The sequence below is a fragment of the Embiotoca jacksoni genome, unplaced genomic scaffold, assembly GCF_022577435.1.
Source record: "Embiotoca jacksoni isolate LCO1_2020_lvr unplaced genomic scaffold, fEmbJac1.0.p SCAF_18, whole genome shotgun sequence".
Lineage (NCBI taxonomy): Eukaryota > Metazoa > Chordata > Actinopteri > Embiotocidae > Embiotoca > Embiotoca jacksoni.
This window is the reverse complement of record NW_027185318.1, coordinates 11,223,692-11,245,113: the sequence shown is the minus strand read 5'-3', so window position 1 is coordinate 11,245,113 and position 21,422 is coordinate 11,223,692. Positions and strand designations below refer to the sequence as shown.

At 43.7% G+C, this 21,422-nt stretch overlaps 1 protein-coding gene across 1 annotated transcript; it reads left to right on the top strand.

Moving 5' to 3' along the window:
• The first annotated feature begins 952 nt into the window (after window positions 1–952).
• Window positions 953–17,598, top strand: dact1 (dishevelled-binding antagonist of beta-catenin 1). The gene is made up of 4 exons (XM_069152785.1): window positions 953–1,684; window positions 8,306–8,435; window positions 8,540–8,653; window positions 11,758–17,598. Exons 1-4 carry the CDS (start codon window positions 1,394–1,396, stop codon window positions 13,851–13,853), a joined length of 2,631 nt encoding a protein of 876 aa, XP_069008886.1. The 5' UTR covers window positions 953–1,393; the 3' UTR covers window positions 13,854–17,598.
• Window positions 17,599–21,422: the final 3,824 nt, after the last annotated feature.

Sequence of the window (21,422 nt, the reverse complement as noted above, 5' to 3'; positions counted from 1 at the left end):
GCTGTCAAGAAAAACATCAAATCATTTTGTTTTGCAAAAGTTTTGTTTAGAACTTGTGTAAAAAAACTACCAATATTTTCACAGTGTGTTCTATTTAATTACATATAAATACATAAAACGCACGACTTTAATGATACGTCTTGTTTTCACAGTTATTCAATATTATTTTGTATTTAGTTAGTACAATAGCCCTTCATAATGTTACTAAAACTCAGAGCTTTAGGACTTGAGGGAAAACTCAAAAAAAGAAGGGAAAAAAAGAGGTGGATCTGAGGGGGAGCATCAAGCTGGTAAATTAACAATTAAGGGACTCAGGCAGGAAGCACTTAGAATTTGCCCTCCAAAATAAAGTAAATTTGGTGCCACTCATTTGTCAAAACTCTCATTGTTTGTGCCAACATTCTCCGCCTTTTTGATTTATATAGATATCTCAAGTGACTGCCATATTCTACCCTATATACAGTGTGTGTATTATTACATATTTCTGTGTTTCTGATAGGTCTATATATTTTTGAGAGTTTGTTTTTATGTTGCACTTCACTCCTTTCTTCCACTTTTAGGTTGCGATAAAGTTAGAATTTCCCTCGTGGAGATCAATAAAGACCGATCTGATATTAAGAAACAGAGTTCTGTTATGTTATTTAAAATGGTGAGGGAAAACAAAATGAACAGAAATATATTTTTTTTTTTACTTTAAAACATATAAATACTCTAAGAATTATAGAACTATAATCAATATTACCTGTGCGAATATTAACATATACTGTTTTAAGAAAGTAGCCTATAAAAACATCAAAATTAAACAAAGCATCAAAATGTTTTTATTTTGAAGGTAATGACAGGAAGCTCATATTTTCAATGCAGCTGACGTCACTCTGAGGGGTGTGTCAGACAGCGTGGAGGGGGCGGGGTTCAACAGCCTCGCTGAGCCTCGGGTCAGTGTGGACGGAGCCTCCGGAGGAGCGGCAGCAGGACAGAGTTCACCCCGGCTCTCCGCTTTGTTCTCACGGCTCTTCTCACCGCTGCTGCCTCGCAGCGTGCTCGGACGTACCTGGACATCTACTCGACAGGAGTCGGGACCGACTCACCGGAATAATTTCACTCGTTTTCCTGCAGGAGGACCGTTAAACCACCGGTTGATACTGGAAGCTGCGGAGGAAAGGATCTGATCTGGATCCACTTACTGACAGGGACCCGCTTTATGTTCCTGGGTTCACTTTACCAGGTGATTAATCCAGGTGAGTGTCACCAGGTGTTTCCTCTCAGCTGATCCGCGGCTGAGTTCCCGAACAGACCCGCCGCTCTCCGCACAATGCTCCTCCAGTCCCGCAGCTTCTCCGCACCCTGATGCTGCGGAGACCCTGAGGTCACAGCGGGGCGGCTGCCGGAGGAGATGCTGCTCTCCGGTCCCTGCAGGCGGGACGCAGACGGCCGCTGCGGCCGGGACAAGGCAGTGGCTGCGGACGTGGATGCTGCGGAGCGGCTGCGCTCAGTCCGGGAGCGGCTGGAGGCCACCGTGTCCGGACTCGGCGAGTTGGAGTATCTGCGGCAGCGGCAGGAGGTGCTGGTCCGGGCCGCGCTTGAGCTCCGGGAGGAGGAGGTGGAGGAACGGCAGAGGGAGGCTCAGCTGAGCTCCGAGGAGAAGCTGCTGGAGGAGAACATCCTGCTGCTCCGGAAACAGCTGGTAGGTCCTGACCTGTCTGTCTCATGACCTTCTGACTTGTGTGACCACAGTCTGGGACGGAATGACTCAGGTGTGAGGTCAGAGGTCAGAGGTAAGGGCGGGGTCAGCCTGTCTGATGTGACAGACTGTAGGAGGTAAAAAAAAAAAAAAAGACACCTGGAGGCTGTTAGAACTGCAGACATCCATTGTTTTCAGTTGTTATTGATTGATTGATCAGTCTTCAGAAAATAATGCAGTGGCTAATCTTCAAGTGTCCTGTTTCTCATTAAACCTCAAAATATCAGTTTATCGTGACAGAAAAACATAAAATCTGAGATTTTGGAGAAACTGACAGCAGAGAGTGGAGGGTTTTGATCACTAAAACAATTTATCGATTAACGGAATGGCATCTGATTAATTAGTATAAAGCTGACTTTGTAGGTGACTGTATTTCATTTTTCAATTCACCAGTTTCAGCTGCTTTTTTTTGTGTGTCTTTTTACAATAACATCTCTGGTTTTCTTATCAGACAAAACATTTCATGTCTTTAACTTGATCTTCAGGAAACTGATATCTGATGTTTTATATCTCTTAACTGCAGATTGATTCATCAACAAAATAGTCAGTACTTTAATATGTAATAAAAATTCATCATTAGTCGAAGCCTCATATTTATGATTACTGCTACGAGATGGAAAACTGATCAATTAAAATTCTTGAATCTGAATGAAGATCTGAAAACTGATGTTAACGATGTAGAAAATGTTTGGAGATTGTTCAATAAAATCACATAATTTGACATAAACGTATACAATTGTTCAGAACTTGAATTTTCTTAAAAATCATGAAATCCAAAACTACATTACAATAATCAGTCTTATTCCATAGACCTCCATTTAAAAGGCTCAGTTTTGTATTTAATCAATAAACTAAAATATTCACGTGAAACTGGAAACAGTTTCATCAGAAAATAACAGTAGAGACGAGAAGACAGAAACCACAAGCAGGTTATTATTAAGTCATCAATGAAAAATTGTAAAGGACCAAAAATAGAGCCCTGAGGAGCTCCTCACTATAATTCGCTGTGGGGTTAAAAAAAAAAAAAATAATCTCGAAAGAAAATAATTGGAGACCTTATCTGAGATTATTAGATGGTTTGTTGCTGTGGTTATGAGTTAGCTGTTTTTCCGTATCGGTGCTACAGTGCTTCTCGTAAATATGAAAATTCTTGATGATGAGATCGTTTGCTTGTAATTGTTAACAGATCATTTTCTTGTAACCGTGTCATAATTTATGTTATGAGATCATTTTTCATAATTATGAGACTCATGAAAACACATTTTTTTTCTTGTAATTTGAGATCTTTTTTTTTTTCTTTCCTTTATGATTTCTCATTGTAATTATTAGGTTGTTTTTCATTCTGAGATCATTTTTCTTGTAGTGATTAAAAAGTTTCTGGTAACAGGTAGTTTTTTGAAAATCATATGAGGTCATAGTTAAGACCTTCCTCATAATTATGAGATTTTTAATTATTATTTAGTATTATTAAGAGTGTGTATTCTTTGTAATTATGAGAAAAGGTTGAGATGGGTTTCAAATACAGTGAAACAGGAAGGATAATAATCTGATCATCATTAGTTTCCATGTTTTGGAGTCAGATTCAGTCAAACGTCGGTTCTTGTTTTCTTTGATGAATAATTTGTCTTTAATGTCGGATAATAAACGTCTGGACGTCCATAAAGACGATGATGTCATGGATGATGAACTCAGGCGGTTTTAATCAGTGTGTGTGTGTGTGTGTCTGTTGGTGGGGGAGTGAGGAGAAGGTTTTATGTTTGACTTAAATTAACTCCTCCAGTCTGATGGTCCGTCCCCTGCGGCTCAGAGAGGATGCTGGGAGTTTCAGTGATTCCAGGTTTAAGAGGAAGAGAAGAGGTGCGTGTGTGTATGTGTTCTTGTTTTACTGATGTTGTGGGGACTTCACTCCCTTCTGATGATAAAAACATGTTTCAGTACATTTCAGGGTGAAGTCTGTTTGTAGGTTTATAGTCGGGTTCACTTCAGGTTATTTGGGTCTAAAAAATGTTGTTAATTGGAAACTTGTCGAGTTGTTCATCCTCCATGTTGTGGCTGTGGTCTTAGTGGGACTAAAAATCTGGTTTTGATTAAGTTATTTTACCAAATTACTTATGTTTTTGGGTTCTTTTGCGTGTGAAGTCATTAAGAGACAGAAAACATGAGGGAAGGACGTGTTGATCCATCGCATTTTTATTATGTTCACTATAAACTGTCAGTGGTTGAAATGACAAAAAATTGTGACACTAAGATTAAAAGAGTCAATTAGTGTCGATCGACTAATCGATTTATCGTTCCAAACTTGAAGATGTTCAGGGTGTCAATCATCTCAGTCGTTCACATGAGTGAAGAATAAAACAATTTTTTTTTTTAAAAAGGAGCCGAGTGACGTTTAAAATCCACTCAAAGGTTCGAAGAGGTCCTGCAGAGACTCTCGGCTCAGAATTTGTTCTGATTTCTGCGGACGACGTGTTTCCTGTCCCGCAGGAGCGTCAGCTGAATGTCAGCTGTCGTCTTCCGTGCTGCGTTCAAGTGCAACTTTTAGCACGTCTGCGTGGCGACGTGAGAGCTTTGAAGTGAAGCTGGTGTGAAGTCCAGCAGGAGAGAGGAGCTTCGTGAGGGAAGAGTTTGAGCTTCATCTGTTTGAGTCCCCTGAACGGAGTCCCGTGATGTTTTAAGTGCAGTTTTTAAAAGTCTGGAAAATGTGGACGCTGCTCGCTCGGCTGCTGTTTGTCTCTTCTGGACTGAGGTTTTGCAGACTCCGGCTCCTCGTCGTGTTTTCACAGAGTGCATTTTGAAGGGAATCTGATCTCCAATCTGCCGGTTGGAGTCGTCGACAAAACCTTTAGGACAGAACCGTGTGTTTCCACAATCTGTTTCCAGGTCAGATTTCTGTGTCGGTTGTTTCTGCAGAATCTGGCGCAGATTAGTGCACCCCCCCCCTCCTCCTTTTCCTCCTCCCCTTCCCCCTCCTCCCTCCCCCACCCCATTTGAAGCAGTAACAAATGGAGATTCCTGCGAGCTGCTGGAAACTCTGCAGATCGACTTTCAGCTCTGACAGAGCAGCTGAAACACAAACACGGTCTGCACAGGAAACTCGGGAGGGTGGTCCAGGTCTTTGTCTTGGTCTTGGTCCAGGTCTTTGCCTTGGTCCTGGTCCTGGTCTTGGTCTTGGTCCTGGTCCTGGTCCGATAAAAAGAAGGCTCTCTAGTCGTGGTCTCAGAGGACGAAGAGCGTCTCTAAACCGCTTCTCTGGAGGGGGAAACGAGAACAAACACTCAGACCATCAAAGAAGTTCAACTTTTCCTTCCTCTCTGATTCATGACATCATAACTGTGTTCTTCTGCACAAAAGACGCGTTTCAGTTCTCTCTACATCTAGCCATGATTGTGCTGTTTCCACCATGAGGAGGTTCAGAGGGTTAACCTGGTAAACAGTCCCAGTGTCCTGAGAGACAGGCGACAGCTCAGAGTCACGAGATCGGCATTCACAGGGTCCTCCATTCAAACAACACGACAGACGACTGAAGTCAAATCTTTATATGCGGCCTGTGGTTTTGTCCTCAAACCCTTCCTCCTCTGAGGGGTCGTGCTCCGTGAGAGTAGAGGAACTTTTTTTTTTTTTTTTTGGGGGGGGGGGGGGGGCTTGCAGTTCCGCTGACTAACCTGCGACCGAGCTGTGACTTTTCTTCTGGACCGGGAGGTCAAAGGTCAGGCCGAGAAACTTAAACACGGGCGCAGGCAGTCAGTTCACACAGGATATGCGCGAACTCACTTCCTGTCGTGGGCTCAGCTGCAGGGTCGGTGGGTGGGGCCCTTAAGGCCGGCTGTCAGCTGGTTGATTGACAGAACAAAACAACTGGAGGAGAGTCGGGGACAGTTTGAAGACGCTGCTCGTTAAACACACACACAAACGTACAAATGTGTGTGTGATGACAGAACTTTACGTTTACACGTATATGTGTTTGAGCCTGATCAGGTAATATTGATCACGAGTAAGGATCATGTTGTGGTGATCCGGTATTAGTGATCACGTAGTGGTATTCATGTAATGGTATTCATGTGTATTCATGTATTGGTATTTATGTAATGGTATTTATGTAATGGTATTCATGTGTATTCATGTATTGGTATTCATGTGTATTCATGTAATGGTATTTATGTAATGGTATTCATGTGTATTCATGTATTGGTATTCATGTATTGACAATCAGGCAGCAGCAGTGTGTTTTTGTTTCTCTGCAGCAGCTCAGTCGCAGGAATGCAGCACATGACCTGAGAGCTGTGCTGCATAACCTGCATGTTTTCCATGTCAGGAGGGGGAGGGGCTGGGGCTTGGGCTGATTCACTGTGTGTGTGTGTGTGTGTGTGTGTGTGTGTGTGTGTGTGTGTGTGTGTGTGTGTCATCAAGTCTCACTGCAGACTGTTTAAAGGAGAATCCCGCTGATCTTTATGAACGTCAGTCTGTTTCTGTAGTTTCAAATCTTTGTGGTTTTATCAGTTACTTATCAAAAATACGTGATTATTTTCATCTGCGTTAACATCAGTTTTAGATATGAAACATCCTCTTTTTGTCACGTTTCAAATTAGTTAATGACAAAGGAAGTTTTACAAATCTTTAAAGAGTTTGGTATAAAATTTGGTATAAAATGCATTTACAAACGGCATTGTCTTAAAATCACAGCGACACAATCTGCAGCATTTGTCCTCGAATTCATCTGAAAACCCTGAAATACGAGCCGCTTCCTGTTCAACACACTCCGTCTCTTATGTTCTCGTATCTGATTCCAGGATGATTGAATCTGATTTCCTCTCAGCTGAGATCAAAAACCTTCGAGATAACTGCTGGAAACCGAGCAGTGGGACTGCTTCAGATTCAAACCGGCCTCCTTGAGACGGTCTGATAAGAGTTTGGTGTGAAAACCTCACAGGGGGACATAACGGGAGTCCTTTTAAAAGAGTCGAAGAACAGTGAAGACGAGTCAGCAGCAGATCTGAGATCAGAGTATCTGTTCAGGCAAAAAGTCTTCAGATCATCAGGATCAAAAACTTCATCTGTGGTCTCGTCCCTGTGACCTCTGATCTTCAGTGTCTCCAGCTCCAAAGAAAGCATTTCGACCCGTTTTTAGTTGAGTTGATGCGTCGCCATAGCAACAGAGCAGGGAGCGAAATGGAGGATCACATTGTATAGCTGGAGCTTGACGCTGAGGATGTCACAGAACTTTTCCTTGGTTTTCCCTTTTTAAAAAGACACACTGCCTGATGATGTCATCATGGTCCAGACTTCCTGTCCTGGTATTTTCTGGTTGCCATGTTGGACCAACTTTTTGGGTCTGAACGTGTTTATTTCTGGTGGAAATGATAGGGGGAGGGGGGGTCAATGGGGGCCCGGTGGTACCTTTCTGCCCCGCGGCCCCTCAAGAGGTTATTTCTAGCCGTGCCGACACAGCAAAGACGTGCAGTCTCTTCACACCAACAGTTTATTTTCATTAATTTCGTTCTCGCTTTTACTTTTGTTCAGTTTTGGATGCAAACGAGCAGAACCAGATGCCGCTGCACCAAACTGATCCAGTCTGTGATCAGCTGGTCCAGAACAAACCACTGCTGTGCTCCTCTTCAGATCTCAGGATGAAGGACTTTTCTCTTCTTACAGTTTAATCTGCAGGAACTGTTTGTTTTTAGTCATCTGTTTTCACTGAAGTAAAACCACCAACTGATCTGAGATCCGGTCACAACTGTCCCTCTCGACTTTTAGTCATTTAATATCCCAATTTATTTATTGGTTTAAAATCAAGTGGAACACTTTGAAGAAATCTGCTTTTGTTCCGTCTGGTTTTCTCAGCAGGACCATTAAAGTCTCCTTTGGGATCAGGACTCTGTCCGACTTTTGTTTGGAGAAAAGGCGATTCACAGATTTTCATCAGAGGCAAACGAGCTGAACTCTGAAACAGGAAACAGACGGGTCGACGGCCAAATGGAAACCCACATCCTCCGAAGAGGACAAAGAAAGAGGGTCATGATAAAATACTACAAGAAAAACTAGAAGATGAAGTTTAACATTTTTCCAATAAAAGTTCAAAATAATTACATATAAAGTCAAATTGCTGAAATAAAAAAATCTAGATAAACAAATTATAACAGATAAACCTCTGACTTTGTCAAAATTATAACAAAAAATTTATAATATAAAAATAAATATTATATGAAGACTCAACAATAAAATGAAGAAAAAGATAAGGACTCAAACTTATAAAATGGAGAATATATCATCACAGAATTGACACAACTTTGATTTTGTTTGAATTCTGAGATGTAAAGTCAAATTATTTACTAACTCCAAATTATGACAAAATGAAAAAAACATTACATAGAAAAATGAACTTCAGCAAATTTGAGACAAAGTTCAAATTACCAGATAGGAAGAAGATGTGAATTTTTTTCGGTGAAAATTTAACAAAACATGTTTTCGACTTCATAGGTCAAATCTCAGTAAAAAATGTTGGACTTTATTTCCTTGATGAGCTGAGCTGATAAAAAAAATCTAACTGTTTTCATGCTTCTCTGTCAGAACTGTCTGAGGAGGAGGGACGCTGGCCTCATCAGTCAGTTACAGGAGTTGGACCGACAGATCAGCGACCTGCGATTGGACACTGAGGCGTCACATGACCAGCTGGAGACCGACAGTCGGCCGAGCTCAGGTGCCCGGAAATCTTGAAAAAAATTCCTGGACAAGAAATAACATTTTCTGACAGAAAAAGTAAAAATTTTGACTTAACAGTTCCTCGGCTCTCGTGTCTCTCAGGTTTCTACGAGCTGAGCGACGGTGTGTCCGGATCTCTCTCCAACTCCTCCAACTCGGTCTTCAGCGAGTGTTTCTGCTCGACGGCTGACGCTGACGGACGTCTCCCGTCCACAGGTACGAGCGGCCGGTCCACCTCTCCGTCCGCAGGAAGCTGTGAACCCTCCTGAGACCCACCTGGACGCCCTGTCGGCGAGCGTCCGGGTGGGCTCAGCAGGAAGCTCCGCCCACAGAGATACACCTGAACAACAGCAGTGCAGTTAAATCTTTAAAACCTGATTTGGTCATTTGTCTTTGACTTTTGTGCTTCTATATATATTTTTTTTTTGGTTGTGTTTTGTGTTTAATGTTGTTTTTCTAGTTTGTGCTGCAGACAAAGATGTGACGTACCATTAGGAGGGAGTCTGCACCTGTGCGTTTTATTTTGAAAAGTGACTGGGTGCTCGTTGCAGCTTAATCAAGGCTTCAGTATATCCAAATAGAGCGGATGGTGTTTTTAGTGGAGCTGATCAGAGAGCTGCTTCTGATGGCCGTGTAATCTGGGTCTCAACAAAACGTTAACAGAAGCGGAAATTACGTTTGTAGCCTGCAGCTGTTAATCTGAGTCCTTCCTCCGAGTTTCTTAAAAACCTGCAGCTTCATCGGCTGCAGTGAAATTATCGCACCACTGCGTCTGTCCTCAGGTTTAAGGTGTTTAATTTCACCGTTCCTGAATATTTGATCTGTTAAATTAAGTCCAATAAAGTATGTAGCCTGTAGATACGTTTCCATAATTAGAAATGAATCACTATAATTCATAAGCCGAGAGGCAATGAAAACATATTTTTACCGTGCCAAGGTTTCTGCTGCTCGGTAAGTTGTCGTCACACTGACAGATTTCTCACACACACACACAGCAGATTCTGATTTTTGGTTATTTATTTAGGAGTTTTCACCTCAGCTGCTCCAACATATTTCACCAAAATTGCTATCAAATAATTTTTTTTTTATTAAAACTTTAAAAGTTCTGTCGTTTATCGCAGTTTAAAATCAAGGTCTCGGTGAGGAGGTTTTGTATCCGACAGGCCGGGGAAACGTCTGATGACACAGGCTGGGAACCACCGTTGTGAATTATCAACGCAGTTGCTCGGCATAGTGACCTTTGACCTCCACCAGGAATCTGAGAGCCTCATTTTGTTTTAAACCCCACAAACCCCTGCGACCGCCGCAGGGTTTCTGGCTGCAGCCGCCGCGACGAGTCTCGGTTCATACTTGGCACTTAAACATCACCTGATAAGAAGCGTGAACACACCCAAGCCACTGCAACGGCAAGGACGCTTTGAACGACCCGTCACGCCGCCCGGATACGTTTTCTTTGAACACATCTTCTGACACAAACTGTTGATCCCGAACGTATCAACAGACATTCACAGACAACGTATCTGATCGAACTACCATCACCCGTGACCAACACTTTTTCCCCGAACGTCCACAACCGGTCTGGATGTCTGCTCGGGTTTCATTTCCTCTTTTTATAATTAGTTCTGCTGTGTATTTTCTGTCCTGTGTGTAAATACGAGCCCCGGGGGGACGGATCGTGTAAGCGAGCATCACAGCGCTAAAATCAGACGTGAAGCCCGGTCACAACAGGCCTTTCTTTCTGCAGATATTCTTGACGTGTCGCAGCAGGAAAAACATTATTGATGTCTCTGTGCTCAGACACATCGTTAATGTTATGAGTTCCAGCTGTTTCTCCTGCTCTAACGGGCTCTGATGGAGCTGCATGTAATGATGCTTTATTCAGTTGGGAGTAAATTGTTTTATTTCTGAGTTTACATAAGTGTGAATATGACTCCACCTTTCTTTTAGTATGAATGTTAAAACTTCCATTTGTGCATAAAAACTCTGTGTTGGAATGACAAAAAAAAAAAAAAAAAAATCGAAAGATATTGCCGAAAAACGGTATTTCTGTGGGAGAAAAGTAAGATAAATAATGATAATATCAAAACAGGAAACGGAGTAAACGATGTTAAAAATAGAAGGGTGGATCAAAACGTTTGGAGGCTGTTCCTGTTGAACACAGCGCAGCAGCGTGATGCTCATTGAACCGAAGGAAACAATAACCCTCGTGAGCAAATCACGGTGCACGCAACAGATCATTTTTGATCACCCCTCGTAAATTCAAATAATGATAATAAAGAAAACAACAACAAAAAAAGGTAAAATAGGAACAAAAGAAAATGGTAATACATTTTTTTTTTATATATATACATCAAAGTAAAAACATGCAAAAATGAAGAACAAAATAAAATAAAACTAAACTAAAAAGTCTGAAGAAGAACTCGTGCAGAGTGAGATCTTAAGTCGGTTTGAAGGATGTTTTTAAACGTTTGATATTTGCGAGCGACTTTGACCGCCGATTTTTTTTTTTTTTGTGCATCACCGATGGACGCGTAGCAATAAATTAAAATGCTTTTTTTTTTTTTTTTTACTAAAGCCAGCTTTGCTTTACAAAGTGGACTCGGCTCAAGCTTTCTCCGCAGTCCCGCAACCTCCATCCATAATCGCAGATAAACTCAGTCCAATGTCGCTGCACAGAAACCGAACGAGCTGCTGGTCGGCCATCGTGTCTGCTTTGGTACCAGAACAGTCTCGTGTATTTACTCGGTCATAAGAAAAAAACTGTGTTTAAGTTGGTTTGTCCCGTCTGCTTCAGCTCTGTACTCAGCACTAAACTGACCTAAAAAAAAATTCTGCTAAATGGGGAATAAATGGAGCTCTTAATCCTGAGGAGCCCCCAAAGAGTGACGTCTAAACGAGTGTCCTGCCAAGTCCTGGTCTGTATATCATTTAATTTCCTATCCCGGGACAGTGGAGGGTTAACATTTCACAACACACGGTCTCCGCTGAACAGAATTTTCCACTTACTAATGCCCGAGCGCTCCAATCCACAGCCGAACCAAACAGTTATTACCACGCCCAGCAGAGCATTTAATCAGAACGGCCTGGAAACAGCTCTGGTCAGAGTCAACTTCCTGTCAGCTGCTGACATTAAGGAAACACAGCAGCATGAAATGAACTCGGATCCATTTAGATTCTCGATGTTTGAAACTGTGAAGTGTTGAGCAGTCTGCCTCACAGTCACTCTGTATCGGTCAGCCAAATGCCTAAAATAACAACTGCCCCAACTCTGCAGCTGCGTCTGGATCTGCTTACTAATGTCAAATTCCTTCTGTCTCCAGATGAGCTGGCCAGCTGTTTGGAGTATGACGAGCTGGTTGGAGGACTTTTTGATGACTCGTCTTTCTCCGGTACGGTCCGGCGCTCGCTCTCAGCTCCTCACCCATCTGCCACGGACACTGCCTCTTCGGTGGTTTCCAGTGACGCTCAGTCGAAATACCACTGTGACCTGGTGGCCCGAAACAGCAGCGACGTCTACCGCTACCCAAGTCCGCTGCACGCCGTGTCCGTCCAAAGCCCCGCCTTCGTGCAGATATTGGGTCATGGGGGTCACGGCAGAGATGAGGCCGGTGTTGAAGGCCTCAAACCAGAAACATTCCCTCTTTCTGCTTCTGTTTCAGCTCCTCATGTAGCTCAGAGCTCCTCCTGGCCCGCCTCCTCCTCTTCTTTTTCCTCCCAAACTACTCCCCATAAGCGACTGGACAGCTACATCTACAGTCTGCTGCAGCGGAAGGCCCAGCCTGTCAGGTCCAGCAGACCCAGGACCAGTATCAGCACGGACCCCTCAAAGAGCATCCTGAGGCAGGCCAGTCTCTGTGTGAGGCAGCTGTCTGGTCCCAGTTGTGGTCCTGGTGTTGGGACTCTGAGGGCGTCTTGGGGAACATCAGCAGAAGGTGTTGCCACCTCATGTCCTCAGAGACAGTGGTCTGTGGACAGTAAAGTTGAAGAGCAGGAGACCCCAAACGTTTTCCCGGGTGGCATTGACTCTCCTCGTAGTTATAGCATCCAAAACGGCTCTTCTGTCACCAACTGGGACATTAATACAAGCACCAACAGTCTCCTGAGAGAGAAGACCAAAGGGCTTCTTCCTCACTCTGCAGTGTCCACCACAACGCTGCCAAAAGACTTCAGGGAACTGAGCACTCCCAAAGCTAACTCCTCCCCCAAAGAGAACAAGCAGCCAAGTTGTCCCTCTGACCCGGAGCTGCTCCTTATTTCACATCCAATCGTCAAAACGCAGATGGGTACCCCCAAGAACAGCTCCAGTCCTCTCCAAACAGGCCCAACAGAGACAGGGGACAGGTCCTCACTGGAACTTGCCAGTCAGGGGTCCCAGAGTCAGGACGAAGGACGAGGAGGAGGAGAAGGGGGGAGCTCCACGGTTAACGGCAGACACGTCCCCACCCAGCAGCACAGCGTCAAACTCCGCAAGGGTGGCACCAGGAACGTCAAGGCTGTCAAGGTGAAGAGCACCATGGCGTTGAAGACGAGTCGGGCCTCTGAACACAATGAGCCTCTGTCAGAGAGAAAAGGTGAGCGATCCCGAGAAAGGTCCAGCTCCAAAAAGTACCGGCTCCAGGAAGAGGCAGGCTCCGCCCACATTAAGGCCTCCAAGCGAGGCGCTTCATCCAGAATGAAACGCCTCCCTGCGTCCATCCCTGAAGGCCGAGTCCTGGACAAACACGCCACGTCGACACTAAGCAGTGTGCGGTCAGGTGCTTCTAAGCACCATCTCCATGGAAACCACCACCACTGCAGTGGTAACTACCACCATCATGGTCACCACCACCACCATCACCATGGACGCGACCAGATTGTGGTCGTCGCTAAACCAAAGTACAAACGGAACGACTACCGGCGGTTACGTGCGATCATGGAGGTCCCGTACGACGAGGCGTTCAGGCGTGCTCAGCGTCGGCAGAGAAAGGAGCTACTGAGCAACTCTTCAGCCAACGTTTGCCCTCAATCCGGAGGGCAGCTGAGCAGCCCATACTCTTACATTGCAGGAAGTGACTCGGAGTACTCAGCCGAGTGCGCCTCCCTCTTTCACTCCACTATCGTGGACACCAGCGAGGACGAGAGGTCCAACTATACCACAAACTGCTTCGGAGACAGCGAGTCCAGCGAGGAGGAGTACGTGGAGGAAAGCACCACCACCAGTGATACTGAGGAGAGTGGGGGAGGTGGAGCTGGGGGTGGAGCAGGCGGGATGAGCCGGGGTTGGGGGCAGTTAGGGGCAACCGGGTCCAGAGCGGTAAGGCAGGAAATGACTCCAGCTCAGGCGAAGGCCTTCGTCAAGATCAAGGCGTCTCACAACCTGAAGAAGAAGATCCTCAGGTTCAGGTCGGGTTCGCTCAAACTCATGACCACCGTGTGACCGGCCAGACCGGACCAGAACCACATCTGTTGGTCGCCTTACCCATGAGAACCCAGTGGACAAACAGACTGGGGAAGGACAGGGTGCTGCAAGGTACACTTAACAAGAGGAAAAAAACAAACACTTTTAAACGCTGACATTTCAACCAGCCACGAGCCTCTTCAGCCTGGACTACAAATCCAAACCAGTCATTTCACTTTGTTAAAGAATGTGTGACGCCTTTTTTCTTAATGGTACTCTTTAGCTTTTATTCAGGAGGTACATTTGATGCCTTCAAACACAGCCAGTCCGGCCTGTCTGGATGACCCTTGTCGTGGTACTCATGACTTCAAGTGTGGAATCTCTCTGGTTCTCCTCTGTTGCCTTTCCTGTAATTTTAAAAATGGTAAAAACCAAGCTTTATTCTTGGCAACCACATTCACTCATCAGCTTCCTGTTTAAACGTACCGTCACATGGCTCATGTGCAGTTATAATTTTTAATTTGGGAATCTGTGGAAGCAACTAGCAGTTTAAAGTAGTACAGCACTCGGTTGTTCAAAGGGACTTCAAAGGCACTGTAGTACGCTCTCTTATAAGTTTCAACATCCAAAAACCAGTCCATGATATCAAACAAATCAACATGGCAGCCCAAACGGTAAACGAGTATCACTTAAAGAAATCTGCAAACCTTTAAAACAGTTTTAAATCAGTGGTTTCGTTTATGTGAATCAAACTATCTCTGCAGAAGTTTCCGGTTCAAACAAGCAAATATATACATTCTAAGCTTCTTATTTCCAATTTCCCACAAATGCAGCATAAGATGCTTTTTGGGAACATACCGTTTGAAAAGATGTGGAGTTTGGATTCAGCCAATCTAATTGGCTTCCTTCACGCCCCTCTCTGTTTCCTGACCCAACAAAGTCCCTCAACTGACTTTAACCTGGATTCAGTTTGCTTCAAACAAACGCAAAGTGTTTGTACACTGAAGGCCTTCTGTTTTAGTCCGTTTCTGGCTCACGGCCGGATTAACCTTTTGAGAAGCCCCGGGGCAAAGATTTGTTGTTGGGCCCTACTTACCAGAAACCAACGAAAGCACCTTAAAAGCCAAATGGTAGATGCCCCTACATCCTAAAACAAATGTGTGCAATTAGAAGTACAAACTAACTTGTGCACCTCTCAGTAAAGTGGAGTTGGGTCATTTTCCAGTGTAGGAATATTGTAGCTTGCTAATATTTGCCCGGAGCTAACTGGGCGGTTAATTCGGCATGATTTTGTATGTCAACATGAGAAAATCGTACATACGGGGGTAACAAAGGGTTCTTCCTGACAGTCTCTGCTGGAAGACCCTCAAATTTCAATCTCTGCCCATTTTCACAATTCAAGGGTTGAGAATTTGCTGTGAGACCAGAGGTTTAAAATGCCGTGTCACGATCTGACAACAACTTTGTTTGAAGCATACTGAGGCTTTTAGCGTTGCTGTTGGACCGTGTCCTCTGGTCCACAGTAGAAGTGGGGCTTTAGTCAGGTTCCTCAGAGAGTTCGTGAGGTTCTCTCTTTCCAGGGTTGTCAAGAAGGCTCTTCAAATGTTCCTCAACCTGTGTTTCTGCCGCACTAATGTCTAGGAAGTCACCAGGGGACCAAAGGTTCCTTCAGTTTGTTATCTGTGTTTCCATCAAGGCCTCAAGCGCTGTGAAGATTAGATAAATTAGTCCGATGACATATGAAGGAAAGCTGTAATTGTTGCGCACGACAATACCAAACATCAACGACATTAACTAAATATTAAGGTAGAAATCTCAAATTCCCCACTGGATCTTCGAGATCTTGAATTTGTCCACCATCTGATTGTGATCTGTTGTTGTTGTCAAAATTCAGTGAAGAAAATTTAAGTGTTTGTAGTTGCCAGTTTAAAAAAACAAAAAACAAAGACAACTGTAATGCTGGAAAACTGATTAAGTACTCGATCATTCAACAACACGCTACAGTGCTGCAAGCCCTTCTCTGTAAGTTCCTGTACTTTTGGAAAATACTGCTTCCCCCCCCCTCCCCCCCTCCCCCCCGAGCAGGGACTGTTTAGATAAAATGTTCTCCTGTTCGTTTTGACCCCAGTTCCACCAGTGAAAACAAAGGTTCCTCAAATGGTTTGAAAAAAGTTCCTACAGTCGAATTGGCCAAAGTTGGTTTGAGGGTTTAGATCAAATTTCACTGCAGTAGTCTCTTTATTTCCTGCACTTTGAGACAAACCATCTGTGGACAGGACGGACAGACGGACGGCGTAACTCTGTTAATCTGTTTTGTATGTAGCCTTATTTTGTATTTATTATCACAAGAACTTCGCTCTTCGCTTTCGCGCACCGACGCATCACGCCAAACGTCTGTAAATGCTTCTCTCTCTCTCTCTTTTTTTTTTTCCTTTTTTTTTTTTTAGACGGTCCTCATTTAAGTTGTTGTTTTTGATGAAAGTTATTTAAAACCTAATATATTTGCTTGGTACATATAGGAAACCGCACATGGTACTAACTGACTGACAGCTGGTGGAGGCAGAGTGGTACAGATCTGCAGTTTATGCTCTATTTAATCAGAAGTCTGACGTGTCTCTCTCAATACTGGTGCCACAATAACCCATTTAACCAGCATTTACATCTTTACACCAAAACCTGACTAACGTTTGGTTTGCTTTTTCTGTCTTTCACGTCATTAAGTTTGTATAACGATACACTTTGGCGGTCATTATCCCGTAGTTAATGCCCGATCAGTCATTGTAGTTGTCGCCTTGCAGGTCTCTTCAGAAATGTTGCCAAACCTCACAGGATTGCTTGCAGATTAACATTTTTGCACAACGATGACGTTCATTTAGCAAATTCTGCTTAAGGCTGGTGCTGCTGCTAATATCACATTACTATTATTATTATTATTAGTATAGTGGCAATACAATTATTTTTGTTCCTTTTATTTTTTTTTTTTTTCGTTTTTAAGGCTACAGGCTGAATTGACAGCATGCCAATATCAAATCTACAAACTAATCAATGTTAAGTATGGGGAGACGCAGCCCACGTAGGTATGTCATGCAATATACTTTAGTGCGCTTGCAAAATTGCAGTATGAAACCAAAACTAACCGGATCAAATGTGTAACAAAAACATGGGCCTTTGTTTGGACTTTGAGGTGTGAAAACGCCCTCGCATTTAATTGTAGGAGTTTTACTGATACCCAGAAACATCGGTGGAGTTTGATGAGCAGCCTTAAAGTTACGGCGTACTCGAACCTCTTTAAATTCATTGTTCTTCATCTGTTCTGCTCCAGAGTTTACACGTTCCAGATATAAATAGCTCCACCGAAGCTTTAAAACGCCACAGAAAGCTCCTTTAACAGCTGTCACATGCGGTCTTTCTGTTGATCTATTTTAGGTTTTCTATGACTTTGAGGTTTTTGCTGGTGTTGAAACAGTTTGTATTTAAATATAGACTACGGCTTTGAGTAATTTACCAGCCAGAAACCTTCAAGCAAAAAGTGAAAACTTGACTCCTCCTGAGTTTTAACCGCGAACACTGATCGAACCGTATCCAACTTTACTCTTGTAAATGTTCACATATGCAACTGTAAATGACTGTTACTGATGTGTGTGTGTGTGTGTGTATATATAATGTATCTGTATGCCAATAATGATGCCTAACCTTTTTATGCTTCATTAAATGTTGACTTTACCATATAATGTTTCTTTGTTCGGGGTTCATCTGTTTTCCTCTGACCTCAAAATCCTGAATCCCGACAGCCTGGAGCTGTGGGTTTTGTCCCAGTTGGCGTCCAGTAATAACCTCCTCCCTGCTGCTCAGCTCGATCACAAGGTATCTCAGTGTTTGTGTGTTAAGCTGCTTCACGCTTCTGACCTCCTGCATGAAATCTTTTTTATCTGCACATTTCTCACAGCTCTGTCAAGAGTCCGTGCAGTCTGACCCGTCCGCTCATTATTTAGCAACACCAACAGCGGGGCTAATACATGTTTGTCCGACAGTTTGGAATTTAGACAAAGTCGACGATGAGTCACTGGTGATGGGGAGCTGGAAAACTACACCGAAACAATGAGCTTCAGTAATAAATACAACATTTAGAGTAATAACTAAGATTCACCAAAAAAAAGCCTCATTAATAAATGCTTAGATTGAAAATAATACATATTTAGCTAAGTAGTAGTGGATTAAAGGGTTCGCCCAAAGTAATAAATATTGTGTTTAAATAAGGGATTAAGTTAGTTTAAAGTAATAAATAGTCACTTAAAATAATGGATTGTTAACAAAAATAATAGTCAGCTCAAATAACAGATTGAAGGGTTTGCTAAAAATGCTAGTCAGCCAAAGTAATGCAATAAATGGTTAACTAAAAGTACTAAATAGCAAAGATTTGCCAACAGCAACAGTTGAAATGATGCATTAAATGCTTAAATAAAAGCAATAGCAAAAATAAAACTCCACTCATAATTGATAATTGTGTCTTGTTTTGTGGTCTTGCGTCCCGTCTCGATTCGTCTTGTTATGTTTCTCGTGCGTTTGATCATTTTGTCTTTTTAGCACGGCGTGTTGTCTTGCGTCTTGTGTCTCGTTGCATTTCCTCGTGTCTCCGTCTCGTACTGCGGCTCGTCGCGTCCCCGCTGCGTCTCTTTGCTCTGCAGCTGCAGTAAACATGGAGGCTCTTCAACATGTTTTATGGCTCGCCGTGTTTTCGGAGAGATGACTTGTGGCTGCAATTAGTGCGACCACAAATCTTCATGTTAATGTTCCAACGGTTCAGAGAGAGTTCAGCTCATCACGTTACACACCGCGGCCCGCCGCCTCATGAATCCTGTTATGTAACCGAGTGGTGACTTTGTGGATTTTAGGTGAAAGCTGAAGAATTTAATCTGCGGCTCTGATCTGATTTGTCTGATGTCGACTCCAGCGCTGATCGTCTGATCTTAGATTTTCCTCGTTCAAACAAACAAACCTCTTTTGTTCCACTAACAAATGGAATTATGCGGAGTCATGTGACGCGGCGGGCCAAACAACCTCCTTTGCTGTGGTGCAGTTGCAATATATCACAAACTGAAGTGAGCTATTGCTTTTATAAAGCGGTCACCAAGTATGACGAAGGCCAAAAGAATATTCACCCTAGATCTTTGACACCGCAGATTACCTCTGGTTTTGGGTGAAGGTGGTTCGGCCGGCGATCGAGGGCAGGGAGGGTCGTCGGGTTGCTCAAACGTGAATCCCCTTGTGCTTCTCTTTATTTGTTCTCTTGTGGCTCATTGTGATTCTTACGCCCGTTGAAGGACATGTGGCCGACTTAAGCCCGAGTTTGTCTCTTTTGATTGTGAAAGGCGTCGGTTTGACCTTCTGATTTCCCTGCAGCTGAAGCTGAATAGAACAACAAACAACAACATTGTTTACTGGCCCTTATATGTTGGGATGCAGCGCCTTTTTTTTTGTTTTATCGCTACGAAGTTGCCTTCTGGTTGTGACGAGTGATATGCTGCTGTGTCGAATCCTTTCTTTTTGAGGCCGCTCACATCTCCATTTAGGACATTTTTGCAAATTGTAAACTGAGCGGTTGGTCGTTCATGTATTAGTTGAGACCAACATGGCTGCTGAAGCTTACCGTTTCTCAGTAGCATAGAAATCTCGAAGTGTCATTGACCCGCTCCTAAATGTCTAAAAGTACACTTCTTTTTTTTTTCTAACACAAGTCTTTAAAGCATTTGATGGCTCATTTTGTTTTCATCCATCTATCCGGTTGGAGTTTCCTTCTTTATCTTTAATGTCTGAGTCTGCCCACTCAGCTGAGGAAACTCATTTCACCCTGTGTATCTGCCATTTTATTCTTTTGGTCGCTCATAATCGTAGGTGAGGGTCGGAGCGTAGATGTGCTCGTAATTTGAAAGGATTGCCTCCCTGCTCAGCTTCCTCTTCACCAAAACAGTTCGGTATGACGTCCATTTTGTTCGCTTAGCTGTTCATTTCCAGCTTGTCAATTTCCTTTTTATGTATCTCTGCGTGTTGTCTTTCAGGTTCAGCAGGCGATTTTAGTTTCCCTGGTAGATTGCCAAAGCGTGTAATTCACCCGTCAGCACACAAGAGAATATCGTGTCAGTGTCATGTTTTGACTCACATGGGTGTGAAACGTACACGCACGTATAACCAGAGTGGAAGGAGGTGATGGAGGTCATGTGACAGAGCCCCAGGTTGCGAGGTAGACTGGGAGGGGTTGGATAGATAAAGATAAAAGAATCTGTGAGAAATCCTGTCCAAACCACAACCAACCAGATTGCTTAATATTAGCTGTTCATTTTACGTGTGGGTATGACACAGGTATTTGTTGTCTTTGATCTGTTCGTTCTGATCCGGGATCTGATGGTCGCTGACCAACTGGAACTCCAAAGACACACAGAGCTAACAGTGTGTGTGTGTGTGTGTGTGTGTGTGTGTGTGTGTGTGCGCTGACCTCCTGAAGTCAGTCTGAATCTCTAAATGGTCTGTCTGGCTGGAAACACATATGGTCCTACAGATGGTCTCAGACACACACACACACACACACACTCTGCATGCTTCAACTGGCTTCATGTATCTGTCTCCAGATTCGTGCCCGAACACACAGTGAGCCTTTCATATCTGCATCCAGACAACAACGTGTTACAGAAAAGAAATGAAGGGCAAAACCAAAAACATTTATCTGACAGAATATTCACCCAAGCACAGCTCCCGGATCTGCTGTTAGAAATAAACTCCATCATGAATCTGTGCATTCGGTGTGTTTGTCTGCAGGTTATATTTCCGCACGTTCCCCGTGCTGAATGTAAAGAGGGTGAGGTGACAACAAGGCGATCTATGTGCTCTCTACAGGAAATTGCTGACTGGTCGTGTTGGCCCGCTCTCCCAAGATTAATTTACATGCAGCCAACACTCGGAGGACGTCTGCACACTAAAACACTGTTCATCTGTGTTTCGCTCGGACCGCTGCGGCTCTGCGGTGCCTCTCGCCGTTTAGACGACATTCTGACTTCTGTTTTTGCTGCTGCACAGTTTAGCAAAGTGCCGTAACCTGCGCAAGAATCCTCTCTTTTCACTGAAGACGGAACACTTGATTTCAATTAATGACTGTAAATGATTAAGCTGCGTTTATCTCCCGAAGCGTGCGCGACGTGAAAAGTATCGGCCCCTGTACAGAGAACCCTGTGGAACTCCGTGAAGTGGCATTAATTGTCCAGTCGGCGCCAATGAACGCTGCAGAAGAAGAGATGACGTCATTAAAAGACCTCCGGGAGTGTCAGCGGGTATGGACTCAGTGCACACTTTGTCTTTCTGTTTTTTCTTGGAGAGCACAGAAGTTCCTCTTAAGGTACAAGAACTCCGGCGGGGAGTAACTGATGTAACCTGACTGCAGATCCTCCAGGACCCCGAACAGAACATATTGATGTCTCACTATGTTGTAATGAATACTTATATATTTAAATTACAGTCCAGAAGAGTGAAGTGCTCACAGATTTATTTTCATAGTGAGCGCTGTGTTTTCACGAAGAGCCTGAATGCAGCAGCTCTACTCTGATTTTCTTTTTTCAGTTT

Coding starts and splice junctions, on each gene's coding strand:
- dact1 (XM_069152785.1), top strand. CDS start 1,394: ATGCTGCTCTCCGGTCCCTGCAGGCGGGACGCAGACGGCCGCTGCGGC. Junction 8,436..8,539: donor CGACAGTCGGCCGAGCTCAG/GTGCCCGGAAAT, acceptor CGTGTCTCTCAG/GTTTCTACGAGCTGAGCGAC. Junction 8,654..11,757: donor CGGACGTCTCCCGTCCACAG/GTACGAGCGGCC, acceptor TTCTGTCTCCAG/ATGAGCTGGCCAGCTGTTTG.